The sequence below is a fragment of the Amblyraja radiata genome, chromosome 33, assembly GCF_010909765.2.
Source record: "Amblyraja radiata isolate CabotCenter1 chromosome 33, sAmbRad1.1.pri, whole genome shotgun sequence".
Classification (NCBI taxonomy): Eukaryota; Metazoa; Chordata; class Chondrichthyes; order Rajiformes; family Rajidae; genus Amblyraja; species Amblyraja radiata.
Genome location: NC_045988.1, coordinates 26,132,760 through 26,156,101, shown reverse-complemented (window position 1 = coordinate 26,156,101; position 23,342 = coordinate 26,132,760). Strand labels below are relative to the sequence as shown.

The window sequence follows — 23,342 nt, the reverse complement described above, 5'->3', positions numbered from 1 at the left end:
AACACTGCTGTAATTTTACATGGTGAAACCAAAATGTATAAAAATGACCTTTATTAAAATCCGACGCTGTGCACTTTAACCACGTGACTTTTTTCTATTATAAATCTCAAATTGTGGAATACAGAGGCAAATGAATAAATGATGGGTCTTGTCCCAAACGTTATGGAGTGCACTGTACACTAATACCTACAAGCTTTGGTGACAAATTTTGTTAGATAATACTCCTGTGAAACATCTTGAGGGATTTTGCTTTGTTTAAAGTGGAATATTGATGGAAGCTGGTTTTGTTGTTACTTGACAAAGGATCCACTTTGCTCAGGTTTTAGTCTAGTTCAGAGACACAGCATGGAAATAGCCCTTCGGCCCCCTGAGTCTGTGCCGTCAAGCGATCCTTGCACATGTACACAATCCTACACACACTAGGGACAATTTACAATTATACCAAGCCAATTAACCTACAAACCTCTACGTCTTTGGATTGTGGGAGGAAACTGGAGATCCTGGAGAAAATCCACACAGTCACTGTGAGAATTTACAAACTCCGTACAGACAAGCACCCGTAATCAGAATCGAACCCGATTCTCTGGCGCTGTAAAGCAGCAACGCTGCCGCTGCACAACCGTGCAGGCCCTAATTTATTAGATTGTATTGAACAGGCTAAACAATTTTCAATGCAGTTTCTGGTGTAGAGAGAATTCTATCAGATTGTTAACCAGCTGTTTTCCCGCGGCAGGTTAAAGAAGACTGTGGTGATGATCAAGATGCCGTGATCATTCTCGAGAAGACTCCTTTCCGCGAGGAAACACTGCCACAGCTTCTCAACAAGAATGCAGATCTTCGTCTTCAAATGCAGAATGACATCTACAGCACACACCACCTTCATGCACCTTCGGCCCTCAATGGTACAGTACAAACCCATTCTTGCCTTGCTTTCTGCATGGTCAGCAATCATTGTTACTTTAACAGTAACACTCAGACCACTGCACTCGAGCCCAGTGTTATTTTAACAAGTGCAGCTTGCACCTCATCAGTCTTCTGAATTTCTGTCTGACAAAATTGTATTTTATTATACTAATAATGTTAGATTTAGCTCTTCAGGCTAACGGAATCAAGGGATATGGAGAACAAGCAGGAGCGGGGTACTGATTTTGGATGATCAGCCATGATCATATTGAATGGCGGTGCTAGCTCAAAGGGCCGAATGGCCTATTCCTGCACCCTTTTTCTATGTTTCTATAATATTTAGTAATCATACATAGTTTATTGTCACGTGTACTGAGGTACAGTGAAAAGCTTTTGTTATGTGCTTACCAGTCAGCGGAAAGACAGTACATGATTACAATTGAGCCATTCACAGTGTGCAGATACAGGATAAGGGAATAGAGATTTAAAAGTGTGGAACGATTGTAATGTGTGATAGCAGTTCCGCTTCTGTGACTAGCACACAAATAGTTGCCTGGGTTGGGTGCCATCTTGGTACCACATTTTCCATTAGACATGGCTAACACCAGGACACCAGTTTCTTAGAGATATAGCATGGAAACAGGTCCTTCAGCCCACCGAGTCAGCACCGAAACAGTGATCACCCCTACACTAGTTCTATCCGACACTAGGAACAATTTACAGAAGCCAATTAATCTACAAACCTGCACGTCTTTGGAATGTGGAGGAAACCGGAGCAGTCACAGGGAGAACGTACACACTCCCTACAGACAGCACCCGTAGTCAGGATCGAACCTGTGTCTCTGGCACAATAAGGCAGCAGATCTACCACTGCACCACTATAGAGTTAATGTAGAAATCATTAATATACAGTGCCCTCCATAATGTTTGGGACAAAGACCCATGATTTATTTATTTGCCTCTACTCCTCAAATTGAGATTTGTAATAGAAAAAATCACATGTGGTTAAAGTGTACATTGTCAGATATTATTAAAGGCCATTTTTATACATTCTGGTTTCACCATGTAGAAATTACAGCAGTGTTTATACATAGTCCCCCCATTTTCGGGCACCATAATGTTTGGGAGACATGGCTTCACAGGCATTTGTGTTTGCTCAGGTGTGTTTAATTGCCTCCTTCATGCAGATCTATGAGAGCTCTCAGCACCTAGTCTTTCCATAACCTTTGGAAACTTTTATTGCTGTCATCAACATGAGGACCAAAGTTGTGCCGATGAAAGTCAAAGAAGCCGTTATGAGACTGAGAAACAAGAATTATACTGTTCGAGACATCAGCCACACCTTATGCTTACCCAAATCAACTGTTTTGAACATCGTTAAGAAGAAAGAGAGCACTGGTGAGCTTACTAATCGCAAAGGGACTGGCAGGCCAAGGAAGACCTCCACAGCTGATAGAAACATAGAACATAGAAACATAGAAATTAGGTGCAGGAGTAGGCCATTCAGCCCTTCGAGCCTGCACCGCCATTCAATATGATCATGGCTGATCATCCAACTCAGTATCCCGTACCTGCCTTCTCTCCATACCCTCTGATCCCCTTAGCCACAAGGGCCACATCTAACTCCCTCTTAAATATAGCCAATGAACTGGCCTCAACTACCCTCTGTGGCAGAGAGTTCCAGAGATTCACCACTCTCTGTGTGAAAAAAGTTTTTCTCATCTCGGTTTTAAAGGATTTCCCCCTTATCCTTAAGCTGTGACCCCTTGTCCTGGACTTCCCCAACATCGGGAACAATCTTCCTGCATCTAGCCTGTCCAACCCCTTAAGAATGTTGTAAGTTTCTATAAGATCCCCTCTCAATCTCCTAAATTCTAGAGAGTATAAACCAAGTCTATCCAGTCTTTCTTCATAAGACAGTCCTGACATCCCAGGAATCAGTCTGGTGAACCTTCTCTGCACTCCCTCTATGGCAATAATGTCCTTCCTCAGATTGGAGACCAAAACTGTACGCAATACTCCAGGCGTGGTCTCACCAAGACCCTGTACAACTGCAGTAGAACCTCCCTGCTTCTATACTCAAATTATTTTGCTATGAAAAAGGATTTGCTGATGACAGAAGAATTCTCTCTGAAGAAAAATGCCCAAACACCTGTCCGACAGATCAGAAACACACTCAAGAGTCAGGTGTGAATTTGTCAATGATCACTGTCCGCAGAAGACCTCATGAACCGAAATACAGAGGCTATACTGCAAGATGCAAACCTCTGGTTAGCCGCAAAAATAGGATGGCCAGGTTGCGGTTTGCCAAGAAATACTTAAGAGAGCAACCACAGTTCTGGAAAACGGCCTTGTGGACAGATGAGATGAAGATTAACTTATATCAGAGTGATGGCAAGAGCAAAGTATGGCGGAGAGAAGGAACTGCCCAAGATCCAAAGCATACCACCTCATCTGTGAAACATGGTGGTGGGGGTGTTATGGCCTGGGCATGTATGGCTGTTAAAGGTACTGGCTCACTCATCGTCATTGATGATACAACTGCTGATGGTAGTAGCAATATGAATTCTGAAGTGTATAGACACATCCTATCTGCTAAAGTTCAAAAAATGCCTCAAAACTCCTTGGCTGGCGGTTCATTCTACAGCAAGACAGTGATCCCAAGCATACAGCTCAGGCAACAAAGGAGTTTTTCAAAGCTATAAAATGGTCAATTCTTGAATGGCCAAGTCAATCACCCGATCTGAACCCAATTGAGCATGCCTTTTATATGCTGAAGAGAAAACTGAAGGGGACTAGCCTCCAAAACATGCATAAGCTAAAGATGGCTGCAATACAGTCCTGGCAGAGCATCACCAGACAAGACACCCAGCAACTGGTGATGTCCATGAATTGCAGACTTCAAGCAGTCATTGCATGCAAAGGATATGAAAAAAAGTGCAAACCTGACTACTTTCATTTACATGACATTGACAAAACAATATGGTGTCCTGAGGCGGGGGGGGGGGGGGGGGGGGGGGGGGGGGGGGCTGTGTATAAACACAGCTGTAATTTCTACATGGTGAAACCAAAATGTATAAAAATGGCATTTATTAAAATCTGACAATGTGCACTTTAACCACATGTGATTTTTTTTCTATTACAAATTTCATATTGTGGAGTACAGAGGCAAATAAATAAATGATGGGTCTTTGTCCCAAACATTATGGAGGGCACTGCAAGCAAAAAACTAGCCTGTAGTGGATGCATGGAAGCAGAAATTGGTTTAAAATCATAAGATGCAGCTGTAGCAAGGATTGATACAGCTCAATTAGAGTTATGACTTTCATGTTACACAGTGGGCGACTATTTGACACAACTTGTCACACAAGTGGTGATAAACTGATCACTTTAGTTTTACATATATTGACAGTGATTGGATCCGCAGTGTGTGTTTGTATGTACCTGTAGATCTATTTGCTCCATGCTGGGACAAAGCACCCAGGATGTCACTATGGGACCATGTCTTCTTCTGAAGAAGAAAGGTCTCAACCTGAAACGTAACCCATTCCTTCTCTCCAGAGATGCTGCCTGTCCCGCTGAGTTACTCTCTCATTTGTGTCTATCTTCGGTTTAAATCAGCATCTGCAGTTCCATCTACACATTAGTAAACCACAGGACTGGACTCCAACAACTGCACCATGAAATTTAAATTCTAAGGCAAGTATATCCTTATTTGGATTCAAAGACAAAACTGCACTCAATGCCTGTGTGATCCCATCAAGGACCTGGATCATTACAGAAATATTTCCTTAACTTAGTGATTTCTCTCCAGCAATTTTCCAATTGCTTGTTGTACCCACACATTAAGTTTTATGTAGGCCACCTGCCCCTCTGAACACAAGCATTTATTAATTCCTCACCATTGCAGTGTCATAGTGTTGTACTGCATAGAAACGTCCTTCAACCCACCATCATCACGCCCACCAAAAATAGTCCCACATGCCTGCATTAATTTGATATTCTGCCGTGCACTGCTCATTCAAGTATCTGTCCAAGTGCCTCCAAAATGTCATCACTGTTCCTGCCTCCAGCATCTTCTCTGGCAGCTGAGATGGGTGACACAGTGGCACAGCGGTAGTTGCTGCCTTATTGCACCGGGGACCCAGGTTCGATCCAGACTACTGGTGCTGTCTGTATGAAGTTTGTACATTCTCTCAGTGATCTGTGTGGGTTTTCTCCAGGATCCACGGTTTCCTCCCACACTACAAAAGATGTCCAGGATTACCCTCAGGTTTTAAACACATCAGTCATGGGAAACAGACACTGACTATTTACCTTACTTCTGACGCTCATAATTTTATATACCTCTATCATGTCACCTCTCAGCTTCCTTTGTTCCAAGGAAAACAGATTCCGCCCTATCCAATCTCTCCTCATAATTCAAGACCTCCAATCCAGGCAACATCCTTGTGAATCATTTCTGCACCCTTTCTAACTTAATCGCATGTTTCCTGTAATTCTCTGTGCAAATTCTCTGCTTCCTTCCCATTGCTCATTCTTTTGCCACTTTGTTGTCAGCAACTTGGATATGTGGCAATTGTACTTTCTTCTAATCCCTTAAGCGGCCTTTTCACGGGGCGACTTGACGCAAGAGTTAACCGGAGTTTAACATCGTGGGAACCTCGTGCGATAACAGTACGGCATTCGTGGACCACCGTGGACCACCGTAGCGCTAACGGCAGGTCATCGTGTAACTTGGTCACTCGGGAGAAAATTCAAGAAAGTTTGAATTTCTCCAAGAGTGACTTGTACACTTGTGGTTGAGTATTGCAACATTGTATGAACGTAGTGGCCAGTGCGATATCCGTAATAACTCTTGCGGGTACCGTGGGAACTCCTGCGAACGGTGAACCCGGAAGCTGGACAGAGGGGACAGAAGGTGAGTAAAAATTATCTTCTGTGGGATTGAATTTAAAAAATAAATAAAAATAAAGATTTGCATCCGCATATGGACATCAACTTATTCATGAGTTATGTTAATGAGATTCAAGAAAATAACTATAATCTTTAAAAGGGACTTTAAAAGGGACTTTACTGAAAGGTTACGCATTTTTATGGTCCGTGAGAAATTTTTCACATGTACTTCTTTGAGAGATACAGGTCGGAGTCCTCGGGTCCAGGGGTCCGGAACGCTACCAATCAATGTTGTACAGAGACCAGTGTAAGGAGTGAACTGTACATGCTGGTTTAAACCAAAGACAGACACAAAAAGCTGGAGTAACTCAGCGAGTCAAGCAGCATCTCTGGAGAAAAAAAGCTGATGTTTCGGGACGAGACACATCTTCAGACTCAATTCCGATTAGGCTGTCTGAAGAAGGGTTCCGGTGTTGGGGGAGTCCAGAACCAGGGTCCCAGTTTTACAGTCTACCGTGGGAACTCTTTAACTCAGTAAAGTAAAGTAGCCTTTATTGTCATATCAGCGCACAGGCAGCAGTTGACTGTTGCTCTATTCAGTTTCCCAGGGGGTCGGGACGGGACTGGAGTTGGGAGAGAAAGGTGGGGGAGTCGAGGGAGAGGAGGGGGAGACAGATGGGGTTGTCTTCATTTACTGACGGCGGGTGTCTGTCACTGAAACAGGCAGGTGAGATTTCACATCCACCTTGTGTGTGCCTCTCTCTCTCTCTCCCTCCCTCTTACACAGGCTGAGAGACTCTGCCTCTGTGAGTGTACGTCTCTTTCTCCCCCTCTCCCACACACAGTAAGACCGAGGTACTGTGCTCAGTCCATCTGTGTCTCCCACATACACAGTAAAATATGTCTCCAAATGAGCCAATTCAACCAAGGGAGGATATATATAGTGTGTGAAAAAAAAAGTTACATCATTTGTGTCACGTGTAGTTCACGATGTTCATTCAAGATTTAACGGGAACGCTCGGGAAACGGACAAGTCACTCGCACAAATAGCAGAAATGCCGAGTACCGTGGGAACTCTTTATCTACTGCCGTTATATCGTGCGAGACTCGTGCTGGACCACGACCTCTTCACTCTGGTGACATCTTGCGTCAACTCGCCCCGTGAAAAGGCCGCTTAAGAGTGTGAATAGCTGAGTTTCTGCAGTTGGTCATGCTATTAATGACCATGTCAACGGATATTTTTACGGCAGAAATAGATAGATTCTTGATTAGTACAGGTGTCAAGGGTTATGGGGAGAAGGTAGGAGTATGGGGTTAGGAGGGAGAGATAGATCAGCCGTGATTAAATGGTGGAGTAGACTTGATGGGCCAAGGCCTAATTCTGCTCCTATCACGACCTTAATGACAAATAGCAACCTGAAAATTGTCAATTTTCTGTTCCTGCTAATATGTTGCCCTAAAATATTTGAGATCTTTTTCATCTAACAATTTAGATATATATTTTTAATATGTCACGTCCCTCTGATCCATCATGCTACTTACAGGCAAAAGAGAGTGGATTTGTCAAACAACACTTTTTTCTTGTCTTAAAACGGCTGCCAACATTGGGTGTGAATTGGGAGTGAGAAATTGCGAAAGACCAAGCCCGGGGGCAGCATAGTCCCTCTCCCATTGGTACGGAACATTTGCATTTTTCAGCTTGAAATTGTGCAATATGGTGCATACTGGTGAATACAATATATATGCTTTAAATTGGATTGGAGCATTTTTGAAAGGGGGGGAGGCTGTGCGATCACTGAATCCTGGCCTTGGGGGTACCCGGTGAGGGAGTGGAGCAACCGAGTGGGGAGAGGGTGTGGAAGAAGGGTGTCCCCCCTCCCAGGGTAGGAACCTTTTGAAATTTGATGTATTAAAATCATGTTTTAGTGCACTGTAGAAGTATGATTTCAATGTTTTTTGTATGAAGTATTTTTAAGAGGTAACTTTTTAAGCGGTAACTTTATCCACACAAAGGGTGATTAGTGTATGGAACAAGCTGCCAGAGGAGGTAGTTGAGGCAGGGACCATCCCAACATTTAAGAAAAAGTTAGACTGATCAGGGCTCTCGCTTAACTTTTTTCCCTGTTGCCAGCCGGGCAACCTTGACAGCTTTTTAGGTTGCCAAATGACAGTTTAGGTGGTCATTTAAGACGGTTTGCATGAAGTGTGTGATAATGTGCTTGGATGAAGTGCGTAGTTACCAGTTGGAATTATGCTCAATGAAGCATTCACATATTATGTTCAAGAAGGAACTGCAGATGCTGGAAAATCGGAGGTAGACAAAAGTGCTGGAGAAACTCAGCAGGTGCAGCAGCATCTATGGAGCAAAGGAAATAGGCAACGTTTCAGGCCGAAAACCATCTGTCTGAAGAAGGGTTTCGGCCCGAAACGTTGCCCATTTCCTTCGCTCCGTAGATACTGCCGCATCCGCTGAGTTTCTCCAGCACTTTTGTCCACATTCACATATTATTTCTGCTTCAAATAAAGTCACAAACTAAACATATTCACCGATCAAGACATTATATATACCGCTATGACATGCAGCAAAATTATAATACAATATCTCAACACTTTTTACATATTGCAATTGATGCAAGCATGTTTTCTGTGAAGGACCGAAAATTACCATGACATGGCCATAGCATGGGTCGTTATTGCTATTGGCACAGAAACACTCTCGCTTCCCACATAATTTATCCATAACAAAATATACAGGTTGCAAGAAAATTTCTAAAGGCATTTTATGATAATAGCTGTTAAAACCGACTATACCCATCTGACAGGTTAAACATTACACTAGCTGACAAGAGATGGCCAAAGGACATAACTGCAGCAAATGTTCTTTTGGTAATATGTTTAAAGGTGTCAAAACAAATAATAACATTGGGAATTAAAACACATTTGATTGCATTCCGTTATCAAACATAGTCAATGTTCGCTCTGAAGACCATGAAGCACAATAGGGTCAGGGTGTGTGTGAATCAGTGCGGGGTGGATAGATGGCGGTGGGGGGTTTGAGAAGGCAATCGGTGCGGAATGGATGGATTGAGGCAGATGAATTAGTACGTGTTGGTTGGAGTATGTAAAATTGTGAGGGGAGATGTCAGTGGTGTTGAATGGGGGATCAGTACGGGAAGGATGGGGGGGATGAGTACAGGATGAATGGGTGTAGACGCAAATGCTGGAGAAATTCAGCGAGTGAGGGAGCATCTATGGAGCTAAGGAAATATGCAACGTTTCGGGTCGAAACCCTTCTTCAAACTGTTCCTCCCATTCTTCTTGAATGGGGGGATCAGTACAGGATGGATGGGGGGGGGTCAGCACAGGATGAATGGGGGGGGGATCAGTACAGGATGAATTGGGGGGGTGTCAGGACTGTGGATCGGAGGGTCTGTGCAGGATGAATGGGAAATCACTACAGGATGAATGAGGGGATCAGTATAGAATGAATGGGGGATCAGTACGGGATGAATGAGGGGATCAGTACAGGATGCATGAGGGGATCAGTACAGGATGAATGGGGGATCACTACAGGATGGGTGGGGGGAATTGGTGCAGGGTAAATGGAGGGTGGGTCGTTACGGGATGAATGGGAGGATCAGTGCAGTATGAATGGGGGGAGAAGTGCAGGATGGATGGGAAGGGGGGTCAGTAAAGGATGAATTGGGGGACCAGTCTAGGATGGATGGGGCGGGGGGGGGGGGGGGGGGTGACAGGAGAATCAATGCGAGGTGGGTAGGGTGATGAATAGATTGGGGGGGGGTAGATGGGGAGGGGAGGACATGGGATGTCAGTGAGGAGGGGGGGGGGGTGGGGGGGGGGGGGGGAGGGAGAGGGGGAGGGAGAGAGAGAGAGAGAGAAAAAAAAAGAAAAGAAAGGCAAAAAACCTGGGACAACATCGCCCCGCTGCCTTGGCCGTCCCTGTCCAATGTCAAAGTGCCGCCGCCTCCACGCTACCATGTCCTTCCTCCGTCAGCCGACAGGAAGGTGCGGAGCCGAGCGGTGCAGCTCAAAGATCCTATAGCTATAGGGTCTGTCGTGCAGCTGCTTCAGACGGCGGAAGGAGGCCTCCGCCTCCCCCTCCCTCCTCCCGACCTCGGCGTGCGGGAGGGGTTGTGAAAGTGCCGTTGGCGGATTTGCAAGCAGTGCGATAGCGGCTTAAGATCTTTGATAGCGGCCGCAAATCCACCAACGGCAGTTTCACAACCCCTCCAACACGTCGAGGCCGGGAGGAAGGAGAGAGGGAGGTTCCTTCCGCCGGGCGAGGTGCGGGAGGAGGAGGCGAAGGAGCCGCTATCGCGGCCGCTGTTCGGAGCCCGTCATTCGCTTCGACCCTTCGCCACCACGCACCTAGTATCTTTGCCCCACAATCAAAGATACTAGACGAATACAGCCGTCGCCGCCGACACGAAACGTCACGTTCCTATTCTCCAGAGATGCTGCCTGACCCGCGGAGTTCCTGTTTTTTGTGTCTATCGGTATAAACCAGTATTTGATTGCCAAGCCGGGCAAAATGAGTCGGCATTTAGGTTGCCCGGCTGCACTTTGAGTGGTCAATGGCACCCGGGCAACCTCTAATTTCGAGCCCTGCTGATACATGGATAGGACAGGTTTGGAGGTATGGACCAAAAGCAGTTGGCGTAGCTGGGACATGTTGGCGGGTGTGGGCAAGTTGCACCGAAGGGCCTGTTTTCACACTGTATCACTCTATGACTACATTATACCTCCATCATGAATGCTTCAAAATCAAGTGATCGAGTTTTATTGCCATATACTCAAGCATAGAAACATAGAAAATAGGTGCAGGAATAGGCCATCGGCCCTTCGAACCAGCACTGCCATTCAATATGATCATGGCTATTCATCTAAAATCAGTACCTCTTTCCTGTTTTTTCCCCATATCCTTCGATGCTGTTAGCCCCAAGAACTAAATGTAACTCTCTCTTGAAAACATCCAATGAATTGGCCTGCACTGCCTTCTGTGGCAGAGAATTCCACAGTTTCACAACTCTCTGCGTGAAGAAAGTTTGTTCTCATCTCAGTCCTAACTGGCCCCCCCTTTATTCTTAAACTGTGACCCATGGTTCTGAACGCCCCCAACATCGGGAACATTTTTCCTGCAGTTACAGTAAGTTAAAATCTAGCAGGCAAGCAGGATGCTTTCACCAACCACCCCCATTTGAAGTCCACTTTCTTCCACCGTATCTACCCAGTGCTTGGTACTTACTTCCAGCAGCCACTGGTTGTCCTCCAGGATGCACCGAGCCGCAGCCTGATCCATGCCGGTCACCTGGGCGAATTCGGCACAGAGACTCTCACGGCAGCGGCGCAACGCTTCGACGCCTCCGACGGGCCGGGACTCTTGCACTGAGGCTGCTCCATGGCCGGAGCTGCAGTGAGCGACTCGCCAGCCCGGCAAACACTCGCCAGCCCCGCTCACCGTCCGCATCTGTCCCCGCCGCTGCTTCTGCTTCCAACACCCGCAGCCCATGCAGTTGATATGAGTTTTTACATTTTTGTTGATCACAGAATTTCTCACAACAGAACGAGAGAAATTTGTGATCAGCGTGAGAATTTGGGGAAATGCGTGATTCTCAAGCTCAATGCATGGGAGTTGGCAGCCCTGCCTCTCAATCCCCCTCTCCCTCTCCCCCCTCTCTCTCTCTCCCACTCTCTCTCTCTCTCTCTCCTCTCTCTCTCCACCTCTCTTTCTCTCCCCTCTCTCCCTCCCACCTCACTCTCATCCCTCTCTCTCTCCCCCTCTCTTCCGCTCTCTCTCCTCTCAACCCCCCTCTCTCTCTCCCCTCCCCCTCTCTGCTCTCTCCCCTGTCTCACCCCTCTCACTCTCTCCCCCTCCCTCTCTCCTCTCTCTCCCCCCCTCCCCCCCCTCTCTCTCCCCCCCCTCTCTCCCCCCTCTCTCTCCCCCTCTCTCTCTCTCTCTCTTCCCCCTCTCTCCCTCCCACCTCACTCTCCCCCTCTCTCTCATCCCCTCTCTCCTTTCTCTCCCCTCCTCTCCCCTCTCTCCCTTCCATTTCCCCTAACTCTCTCTCCCCTCTCTTTCCCCTAACTCTCTCTGCCCCCCCCTCTCGCTCCCCCCCTCTCATCTCCTCTCTTCCCCTCTCTCTCTCCCCTCTTTCTCTCCCTCTCTCTCTTCCCCCTCTCTCCCTCCCACCTCTCTCCCCTCTCCCCCCTCTCTCTCTCTCTCTCCCCCTCTCTCCCTCTCTCTCCCCTAACTCGCTCTCCCCCTCTCTTTCCCCTAACTCTCTCCCCTCTCTCTTTCTCCCCCTCTTTCTTCTCTCCTCCCCCTTCTCTCTCCCCCTTCTCTCTCCCTCCCTCTCTTCCCCCCTCTCTCTCTCTTTCTCCCTCCCTCCCTACCTCTCCCTCTCTACACACTCTCCCCTCTTTCTCTGTCTCTCCTCTCACCTCTCTCTCTTCCCCCCTCTCTCTCTCTCATCTCTCTCTCCCTCTCTCCCTCATTTCTCCCTCCCACCTCACTCACCCCCTGGCTCTCTCTCCCCTCTCTTTCTCCTCTGTCTCTATCTCCTCTTTCTTTCCCCCCCCCCCCCCCATCTCTCTATCTTTTCCCCTCTCTCCCCTCTCTCTTCCCCCTCTCGCTCTCCCATTCTCTCCTACCCTCTCCTCCCTCTCCACCCCCTCTCTCTTCCCTCTTTCTTCCCTCTTACCCCTCTCTCTCTTCCTCCCTCTCCCACCTCTCTCTCCCACCTCTTCCGACGCCTCCGCGGCCCGAGACACTCGCACTGTCCGGAGTGCTCCATGGCCAGAGCTGCAGCGAGCGACTCGCTAGCCGCGCAAACACTCGACAGCGCAGCAAACTCACCAGTCCCGGCTCCCCGCATCTGTTCCCGCCGCTGGTTCTGCTTCCATCCCTCCCGCAGCCCCGGCTCTCCAACACCCGCGGACCAGTTTATCCGAGTTTTGAAATTTACGTTGATCACAAAATTTCTCACCACTGAGCGTGAGAAATGTCTGATGAGCGTGAGGGCGTGAGAGTTTGCTTGAGGGCGTGAGTATCACGCTCAAAGCGTGAGAGTTGGCAGCCCTGCTTAAAACTATGTTAACTGAGCCTAATGGTTTTATGTTTTTACTAAGTAGGTTTTAATATTTGCCTAGCAGCTGATCTCTGAATGCGGTTCCTTATAGAGAGAGTTGAGCTATAATAAACTTGCAGAATTGTTATTGAATATAACATGATTAATGAATTGGGGAACTCTATATTACGTGGGCCTAATTGGTTATAAAGCAATTTCAATCAAGAATTCGAGAACCACATTACTTTGGAAATTGGCAAGCAGAAAACCAGCTTTCTTGGAAATAACTGTTTCCATTTAACTCCTCAGTAATCGGCCACCATTTTCTCTTTAAATCTCCTCCCTCTCACTCATAACCAATGGGACACCATTGAAAATGACCGGCAATTGCTTCAATTGATGCGTGCAATATTATTCTATTAAACCATGTAGCATAAAACTTCATTTTTAGCTTTTATTTTATTTTTTATATAATATTTTATTTTATATTATTTATTTTTATTATTTGCAATTATGTTTTAGTATTATTTATTAATATATTATATTTTGTGTAATATTTATTATTTTAGCATTAAAGTATATTTTTGAAAATCCTGCAGAGGAAAATAACTTTGTTATTACCATCCAGAAACTCTCCAGCCCCGAACCCTGTTTTCACCATTTAATTAGTTGGTTTTGTTCCACAATATTCTTAGGAACACAATTATTTTGTTATACCAAAACTATCTGCATTCATTTTTTTTTCCCGAACCATTGCAGAATCTAGGGATTTCTGCAGAATCACAATTCTATCTCATCAGATGGAATGCTAGAATATGGGTAAGTTATAGAGAGATACAGCACAGAAACAGGCCAAGCAGCACACCAGGTCTGCACAGACGATTAACCTCCCATTTACATTAATCCCAAGTATTTTTACTCCCCATTTTATCAGCAACTCTCCCCAGAATTGGGCAGCACAGTGGTGCAATTCTAGAGTTGCTGCCTTAAAGTGCCAAAGAACCGGGTTCAATCCTGGCTATGGGTGCTGTCTGTATGGAGTTTGTAAATTCTCCCTGTGACCGCATGGGTTTTCTCCGGGTGCCCCAGTTTCCTCCCACACTGCAAAGAGGTACAGGTTTGTCGGTAATCGACTTCTGTAAAAATTGTAAATTATCCCTAACGTGTAGGATAATGCTAGTGAACAGGGTTGGTGCGGACTTTGTGGGCCAAAGGGCCTGTTTCCGCACTCTGCCTTTAACGCCTAAAAGTCTAAAGATTCCGCACACTTGGAGTAATTAACTGAAGCCAATTAACCGAAGCCAATTAACCTCCCAATCTGCATGTCTTTGGGGTGTTGGAGGAAATCAGAATTCTCAGGAGAAATCCACGAAGTCACATGGAGAAAGTGCAAATTGCACACAGACAGCACTGTCAGAGTAGAACCCAGGTCTCTAATGCTGTGAAGTAGTGGCTGCCCTAAATCGGATATTCGGGTCCAGATGGTCCACCAGTACTGTGTTTATTTAAAGTGCTTCTCTCTTGATAGAACCTTGAGAGAGTGGAGTCCAGAATAGACTAAATGACTTAAGTGATAGTGAAGACCTAGTGAGTAACAAAAATATTTTTGGTGAAGATGTAAATAGGGAGAGAACTATGAAATGTCAATTACCAGAAGAAGAGAGAGGAAAGAAAGCTCAGTGTTGGAAACAAGAGATGCAGGCTGGAACAGGTGAATATCTGAAATTGATTTCAATGACAAGGCTGTGATGTGCCAAGTCAGAAGATGAGGTACTATTTCTTGAGTATACCTTAAGCTATGTTGGAGCAGTGTAAGAAGCCAATGATAAAGTTGGAGAGCTAAAGTGAGAAATAACTGAGTGATCAGGATCAGGCTTGTGACTATTCTATATAATAATTACCCAAATTCCGGGTGCTGAACATTAAATTGGAAGAAATAACATCAGTTACCACTTACATGGAAGGGGTTTTTGGGTAGCTGGATGACGAAATGTAAGTGGGATTGTATTGCTTCTGATGTTGCACGGTGTTGTGAGAAGGGGTTAATTGAATATTGATTGATGGAAGGTAGGTGGATGGAATGGTTCCTTTGTAAACTTGAGGTAAGAGGAAGAAGTGTCTTTCTGCGGCATGGTTGGAGGTGTTTGTAATATAGAGGATGATTCTTTGTCTTAAGGTGAATTATTGGAGGATGGATGAACTCTATCGGTTATGAATGGGGACAGAGGGATTCAGCACAAGAAATAGCAAGAAATGGAACAGATAAAATCTACCATGTAGGAAGAAACTGCAGATGCCGGTTTATACTGAAGATAGACTCTGAAAGCTGGAGTAACTCAGCGGGACAGGCAGCATCTCTGGAGAGAAGGAAAGGACGATGTTTCGGGTTGAGATCCTTCTCTCCAGAGATGTTGCCCGTCCTGCTGAAGTATTCCAGCTTTTTGTGTCTATTTTAGATACAATCAAACACTTAATCAACCATGATAAGGTAAATCATAGTTGAGATAAAAGGTATTGAAAGAACTGGTGTGGAAGATGGCAATGTTGGAATAGGTGGGATGGAGACCAAGAGAGTGGAGTTAGTCCTCAAAGGGAGCACAGCAATGGCCCGTTTCCTTTATCATCATTACTTTTTTGCATTTCTTTCATTTTTCTGCATATCTTTCCCCTGACTCTCAGTCTGAAGAAGTGTCTCAACATGAAAAGTCACCTATTCCATTTTGCCAGAGATGATGTCTGACCCGCTGAGTTACTCCAGCTTTTTGTGTCTATCTTTGGCTTGTACTTGGATGCAGGTCACTAAAATGGTGAAAGAGAAGCAAAAAGTTGTGTATGGGCAAGGTGAAAATGGGAGCAGGGTAGCAATTGTATTTAGAGTCTATGAAACCTATGAGTTGTGTACAAGGGCAGGGAATAGCATTATATAGATATCAATGTAAGCAAAAACGAACTGAGAGAAAGGACCTAAGTAAGATTAAACAAAGAATGGATCCTACAAATAGATTGGCTTGAGCCTAGTAACGTTCTCAAAGTTATACCTTTTGTTTTGAGAAATTGAAGAGAGTTAAAGGAGTGGGTTTTATTTTATTGAAAATACAGCATTGAAACAGGCCCGTCAGCCCACCCAATGCACGCTAACTATTGAATACCCATTCACACTTTTTCTGTTATCCAATTTTCTCATCTACTCCCTCCACAACAGGGGCAATTTACAGAAGTCAATTAACCTAAAAACACGTACGTCGTTGGGATGTGGGAGGAAGTCAGAGCACCCATAGGAAACCCACACACTCACAAGGAGAACTTGCAAACTACATACAGAGCACCCGAGTTTAATATCAAACCTGGTCTCTGGAGCTGGGGGCTGCAGCTCTACCAGCTGTGCCACTGTGCCGCCAAAGTTGTTACACCATCCAATTCCAGAAAATGAATTAGATACGAGTTACTGAAGCTTTTTCCGCTTTTTCCTGAATTCAGAAGAAATTTGGCCAAGTATGCAAATGTTACGAAGATAGTTGGAGGGGCAGGTAGTATAGCAAAATCAGGGACTCTGCAGAAGGACTTGGACGGGTTGGGTGATTGGGCAGAGAAGTGGCAGATGGAATGCAGCGTGGCGAAGTGTGGAGTCATGCATTTTTATGGTAGGAATAAAGGCGTAGATGATTTTCTAAATGGGGAGATAATCCAGAAATCTGAGGTGCAAAGGGACTTGGGATGCTGGTGCAGGATTCCCAAGAAGTACATTTGCAAGTCGAATTGGTAGTAAGGAAAGCAAAAGCATTGCTAGCATTTATTTCAAGAGGACTAGATTTAAGATTCAAGAGTTTATTGTCATGTGTCCCAGATAGGACAATGAAATTCTTGCTTTGCTTCAGCACAACAAAATATAGTAGGCATAGATAAATACCGAACAGATCAGTGTGACCATTTACCATTGAATATATATATATATATATATACACACATAAATAAGCAGATAAAGTGCAATGGGCTATTAATGTTCAGAGTTTTGTTTGTGTTGAGTGTAATAGCCTGATGGCTGTGGGGAAGCAGCTATTCCTGAACCTGGATGTTGCAGATTTCAGGCTCCTGTACGTTCTACCTGAAGGCAGCGGGGAGATGAGTGAGTGGTCAGGATGGTGTGGATCCTTGTTGATGCTGGCAGCCTTTTTGAGGCAGCGACTGCGATAGATACTGTTGATGGTAAGGAGGTCAGAGCCAATGATGTACTGGGCAGTGTTTACAACTTTTTGCAGTCTTTTCCGCTCCTGGGCGCTCAAATTGCCGAACGAAGCCACGATGCAACCGGTCAGCATGCTCTCTACTGTGACCTGCAGAAGTTCGAGAGAGTCCTCCTTGACATACCATCTCTCCATAATCTTCTCAGGAAGTAGAGGGGCTGATGTGCTTTCTTTATAATTGCATCAGTGTTCTCGGACCAGGAGAGATCTTCAGAAGGAATTGATGTTTTACATTGGTGTCTATATACTAGAATACAAAAACAGGGATGTAATGCTATGTGTAAGAAGTTGCTGCAGATGCTGGTTTAAATCGAAGATAGAAACAAAAAGCTGGAGTAACTCAGCAGAACAGGCAGCATCTATGGAGGGAAGGAATAAGTGACATTGCGAGACCCAAATCGTCACCCATTCCTTCTCTCCAGAGATGCTGCCTGTCCTGCTGAGTTACTCCAGCTTTTTGTATCTATCTTCAATGTAATGCTGAGGTGCTGGTCGGACCAGGCCTGGATAGAGTGAATTTCTCCACTAGTGGGAGAGTCTAGGACCAGAGGCCATAGCCTCAGAATTAAAGGACGTTCCTTTAGAATTGAGATGAGGAGGAATTTCTTTAGTCAGAGAGTGGTGAATCTGTGGAATGCATTGCCACAGAAGGCTGTGCAGGCCAAGGCAATGGATATTTTTAAAGCAGATAGATGATTCCTGATTAATACTGGTGTCAGGGGCAATGGGGAGAAGGCAGGAGAATGGGGTTAAGAGGGAGAGATAGAACAGCCATGATTGAATGGCAGAGTAGACGATGGGCCGAATGGCTTAATTCTGCTCCTATCACTTATGAACATGAAATTCAGCACCTGGATGAAGTGGAAATCTTGTATCTTGTAAGTTGTGGGGAAGTTAATATCAGGTGTCAGATCAAGATGACGGATGGAGTACTCCTGGCAGCTGAAACATAACAGAACAGTTGTGAAGTAATTAATTTTAGTCTGAAATATGAGTAAAGTGTGAAGTGTGTCTGATGATGGCAGGTTCAAAGCTGAATGAATGAAACTTTATTATGGATGATATGTTATTATTACATGTAACATGTCACGTTTCGGTCCGAAACGCTGCCTATTTCCTTCGCTCCATAGATGCTGCTGCACCCGCTGAGTTTCTCCAGCATTTATGTCTACCTTCGATTTTCCATCATCTGCAGATCTCGGTTACAGCACTTAGTGGGCATTTGTGGTAGTGCCCTGGAATGGTTCAGATCTTATCTGGCAGACAGAACTATGTGTGTAAGCCTTGCTGGTTCTGAATCCTCCTCCGCTCCTCTGTCATATGGGGTTCCACAGGGCTCAATTTTAGGGCCCCTGCTTTTCTCACTGTACTTACTTCCTCTGGGTTCCATTCTTAGAAAGCATGGCATCTCTTTTCATTGTTATGCTGATGATAGTCAGATATATGTGCCGCTGAAGAAGAAAGATGCTTTCTCAGTCAAACCACTTCCGTTATGTCTTGATGACATTAAAAAAAACCTGGATGGCCCTAAACTTTTTTAATTTTAATGAAAAGAAAACAGAAGTGATAGTGTTTGGTCCCAATGGCTCCCGTGAACCTCCCCCTGTTGACTTGGGTCCCTTGGCACTGTATGTGAAGCCAACAGTTTTAAACTTGGGTTTTAAGATGGACAGTGATTTTAAATTAGATCGTCAAATAGGCACGGTAGTTAAGTCCAGCTTCTTTCATTTAAGGCAGCTGGCAAAGGTGAAGCCCATTCTTGAACGACAGCATTTTGAAACAGTGATCCATGCCTTCATCACGTCTCGGCTGGATTACTGTAACGCACTTTACTTTGGAGTTAGCCAATCTTCCCTTGCACGTCTTCGGTTGGTTCAGAATGCTGCTGCTCGCCTTTTAACTGGAACACGTAAGAGGGAGCACATAACGCCTATTCTGGCCTCCCTCCACTGGCTTCCTGTGTACTTTAGAGTTCATTTTAAGATTCTTTTATTTGTTTTTAAATCTTTAAATGGTCTCGCCCCGCCTTACCTCTCTGAGCTGGTTCATCCCTACGCTCCTGCTCGGTGCCTCAGGTCAGCTGATCAGCTGCTCCTGGAGGTACCGAGGTCTAAGCGGAAGCTCAGAGGGGATAGAGCCTTCTCTGTTGCTGCTCCGACATTATGGAACACTCTACCTTTGCACATTAGACAGGCCCCTTCACTGTCCATTTTCAAAACTAGTCTTAAAACCCTTTTCTATTCCTTGGCTTTCGCCCCTGCATGATACTTTGCTCTTGTTTTAGTATTTCTATTGTTTTTTATTGTTTTTACTGTCTTTTAATGTTTTTATTGTTTTGTTTTAAGTTTATGATTAGTCATGTACAGCACTTTGTTGCACAGTGGTTGTTTTTAAAGTGCTCTATAAATAACGTTCAGTTCAGTTCAGTTCCTTCTTAATCACAGTGAAATTCTTTGTTTTGCTAACGTACACAAAGTATGCAGAGTCGCCACGTACAGGGTGCCGACAAAGTTACAAAAATGTTCAATGTAGTCCCAATGATCCCTCTTTGTTCTTGGTGGCCCTCTACACCGGCTCCTTCTTTGTTCTGGTGGCGCTTCCACACTGGCTCCCTCTTTGTTCTTGGTGGCTCCTCCACACCGGCTCCCTCTGTGTTCCCTCGGCGGTCCCCCCCAATGCCGGGTCCCTCTTTGTTCCCTCGGTAACGCGTCCTCGACCAACCTCTGGCACCCACCACGGACCTGGCCAGGATCCTATATGGGATCCTGACTGTGTCAACAGATATAGAATAGAAAGCTTTCAGATTTACCAAACATTTTTCAAACATTAGGCTGGTGTGGGAAAGTAGTATCCAACACTAGAAAGGGCTACAAGAGCTTGGAGGACACCGAATTGTAAAGGAATAGTGCAAAGAGACTGGAATTCGGGCTGTTTTCCGTGGATCAATGCAGATTCAAGATTTTCTAGGTGTTCAATGATTCGATTCAATGATACTTTATTGTCACATGTGTTTATGTAAAGTGAACGGCGTAACCAACAGGGGTAGCTGACCTGTGCGCGGCTGCCCAGCCTGCAGCTGTCTGTCTTTTCATCTTTTTTTTTATTTTTAGTTAGTTAAAGTGTTTTTGTTTCTGGAGTTCTAGACTTTTTTTGTGTGGGGGATGGGGGGGGGAAGGGGGAAACTACCTTTCAGGGTCCCTACCTGGTCGGAGAGGCAGCTTTTCTCCGGGCTGCAGCTTCGACCCGTCCTCGCGGCCTACCAGCGGGCCTGGAGCGGCGTTTCCTGTCGCGGACCGCCAGAACCTCGGCTTCGGCAGCGGCACAGCGCTGGAGCGCTATCGTGGAGCGGGCGATGCCTTGCCTGGGTCGCCGCGCTGGAGCTCCGGTGAGCTGAGACCGCCGGGAACAACATCGCGGAGTTGCGGGTCTGAGGAGCGGCCAGCTGCGGGCGGCGGCGCCGAACTTTACACCGGGAGCCTGGGATCTCGCGACGAGATCGCCAGTAGTGGAGCTCCAACCGGCGCGGCCTTGTTGGCTTCGGAAGCCGCGGCCTCCAGTACGGAAGCGGCCGTTCCAGGGTTCCCAGGCCGCTGTGAGGATTCTCCCGACGCCGGAGCAACATCACCCGGCGAGAACGGCCGGGAACATCGGGCCTCCGTGGAGGCAACTGTGGAGGCCTCAATTGGCTCGACTATGGGTGAACTGGGGTTGGGGACTGGACTTTGTGCCTTCCCTCATGGTGGGAGCCATTGTGGGGGGATGTTTTTTTATGTTTAAATCTCTTATTAATGTTATGTCTGTATTCTTTCTTTATGTGCTGCATTGGCAAGAAGCATTTCACTACACCTAGGTGTATGTGACCATTAAATAATCTTTGACTTTGACTTTGCTTTGTTTTGCATACAACCTAGTAAAATCATACAGCAGTCCTCACAAGAGCCGGCACGTTTCTGGCACCGAAAAAGTTCACCAAACAGTTTTGTCTTCTGCTCGCAGCGGCAATTCAGGCCTGCTGCCGGTCATGGCCACAGGTGCCCCCTCCCCCGCCGGGTCCCCCATTCCTTCTTAGCGTTCAGGATGTTGATTGAGTAAATAAGCAGAAACTGTTTCCAATGAAGGCAGTCAGTAATTGGAAAGCCTAGGCATAAAATAAATTAGCTTTCAAAGATTTACCAAATGTTTATAAATCATTAGGCTGGCGCTAGAAAATAGTTTCCAACACTAGGAAACGCTATAAGAGCTTGGAGGACACCGAATTGGCGGCGGCGCGACTCGCCTGTTGCAGCAGCCCCTGCAGCCTGTCTGTCTTTTTTTTTTTTTTGTCTAGTTAAATGTAGTTGTTCGTGTTTTTTAATAGTGTTTTTAACTGTATATGTGGGGGGCCGGGGGGGGAGGGGGAAACATTAAAAAAATCTCTTCCCTGCACGGGAGACCCGACCTTTTCTCTGTCGGGTCTCCGTTGTCGTTGGGGCCTAGCACCGTGGAGCGGCCTCCAGCTGGAACGACCTGGGGGCTCCAGTCACGGAGCCTGCCGAGCTGCGGACTTAACATCGTGGGGCTTGCCGGCTTCGGAGCGTGGGGAGCGATGGTGGCTCGCTGCTGCGGCCCGACTCTGGAGCTCGGAGGCTCCAGCAACGCAGCTTCTGTGGACTGTCGGGATATCGGGAGTCTGGGTGGAGACCGCTTTCCGGAGCTCCCGCAACGCAACATCCCCAGCCCGTGTCGCGGGGTTGGAAAGACCCAGAGCGGGGCCGTACATCGCCCGGCGCGGCTTAATGGCCGCGGGACATTCCAGCGCCTGCCGGGGGCTCCAACTTTGCGACATTTAGACCGGGAGTGGGGCCGTACATCGCCCGGCACGGCCTAAAATGGCCGTGGGACTTACCATCGCCCGCCTGGGGCTTCGACATCTGGAGAAAAATGGAGAACAGGGGAGAGAAAATACTTTGCCTTCCATCACAGTGAGGAGGAGGTTCACTGTGATGGATGTTTCTGTAAATTGAATTGTGTGTATGTCTGTAGGCAATTGTCTTTGTTTGTATGGCTGTGGAAATGGAGTTTTGTTTGAGCCTCACTGAGGTTCAAATGACATGTAATAAATATTGTATTGTATTGTAAGGAATGGTGCAGCGATGCTGGAATTAGGGCTCTTTCCTTGGATCAAAGCTGATTAAAGATCTGCTAGGTGTTCGGGATGATTAAGTAAATAAGAAGAAACTGTTTCCAATGAAGGATGTCAGAAATTGGAGAACACAGGAATAAAATAATTAGCTGCAAATGGTGGGCAACATGAAGAATATTCCTTGACATAATTGTGATGAGCTGGAATTCAATGCCTGAGAACGTGCTTGGAGTAGATTTAATAACTTTACTGGGCTGCACAGTAACCGTGGCAGTAGAGTTGCTGCCTTCCAGCACTTACAGCGCCAGAGACCCAGGTTCGATTCCGAGTACGGGTGCTGTCTATACGGAGTTTGTACGTTCTCCCTGTGACCGCGTGGGTTTTCTCCGAAAGCTTTGGTTTCCTCCCATACACCAAAGACGTACAGGATTGTATGTTAATTGACTTGGCATAAATACATAAATGTAAAATTGTCCCTAGTGTGTGTAGGGCAGTGTTAATGTGCGGGTATCGCTGGTCAATGCGGACTCGGTGAGCCAAAGGGCCTGTTTCCGCACTGTATCTCTAAACTAAACTAAACTTTCAGGAGTAAGTTAGGAACGCTCTTTGAAAGAATCAACACAGCACATTGAGCTGAACCATCACTCCTAGTGCTGTTTCATTCCATGTTGCTGTATTTTCTTCTGCATGCATATAGGTGATAGGAAAGGCAAACATCATAGCCACCAGGTGGCACTCAGACATGCACTATTGGCCCAGCATGCGATCCACCAGCTACAGTCATGCATTAATTCCAATGCAGAAAGGGATAGAACATCTGTCACCTCGTTGGCAAGAAAAGTATCGACTTCACTGAAAAGCTGAAGCAGATTCTTTGGTTTAGAATGAGCAGCTTGGGGAAAATCAATGTGGTCTCCTGTCCACAAGTAAGTTACTCATACAGATGTACAGTGAGGGGAGTTGCCAATTTGGAAATGCACATTCTCCCCTCCCCCCCTTCCACCCTCCCCCCACACCCACCCGGGTCACACCATATCCTTACTTGGACATTTATTCATGGTCCTTTATCATCATTAAGTCAGAATCCTGGGC

The 23,342-nt window shown here is 46.1% G+C and overlaps 1 protein-coding gene across 1 annotated transcript in view; it reads left to right on the top strand.

Annotated features, from left to right (window-relative positions):
• The window catches only part of dcps (decapping enzyme, scavenger), a 115,142-nt gene that overhangs the window by 30,118 nt on the left and 61,682 nt on the right, over positions 1-23,342 (top strand). Inside the window, exon 2 of the mRNA XM_033049992.1 lies at positions 734-902. Coding sequence (XP_032905883.1) covers positions 734-902 — 169 coding nt within the window. The remainder of the gene's footprint in view (positions 1-733; positions 903-23,342) is intronic.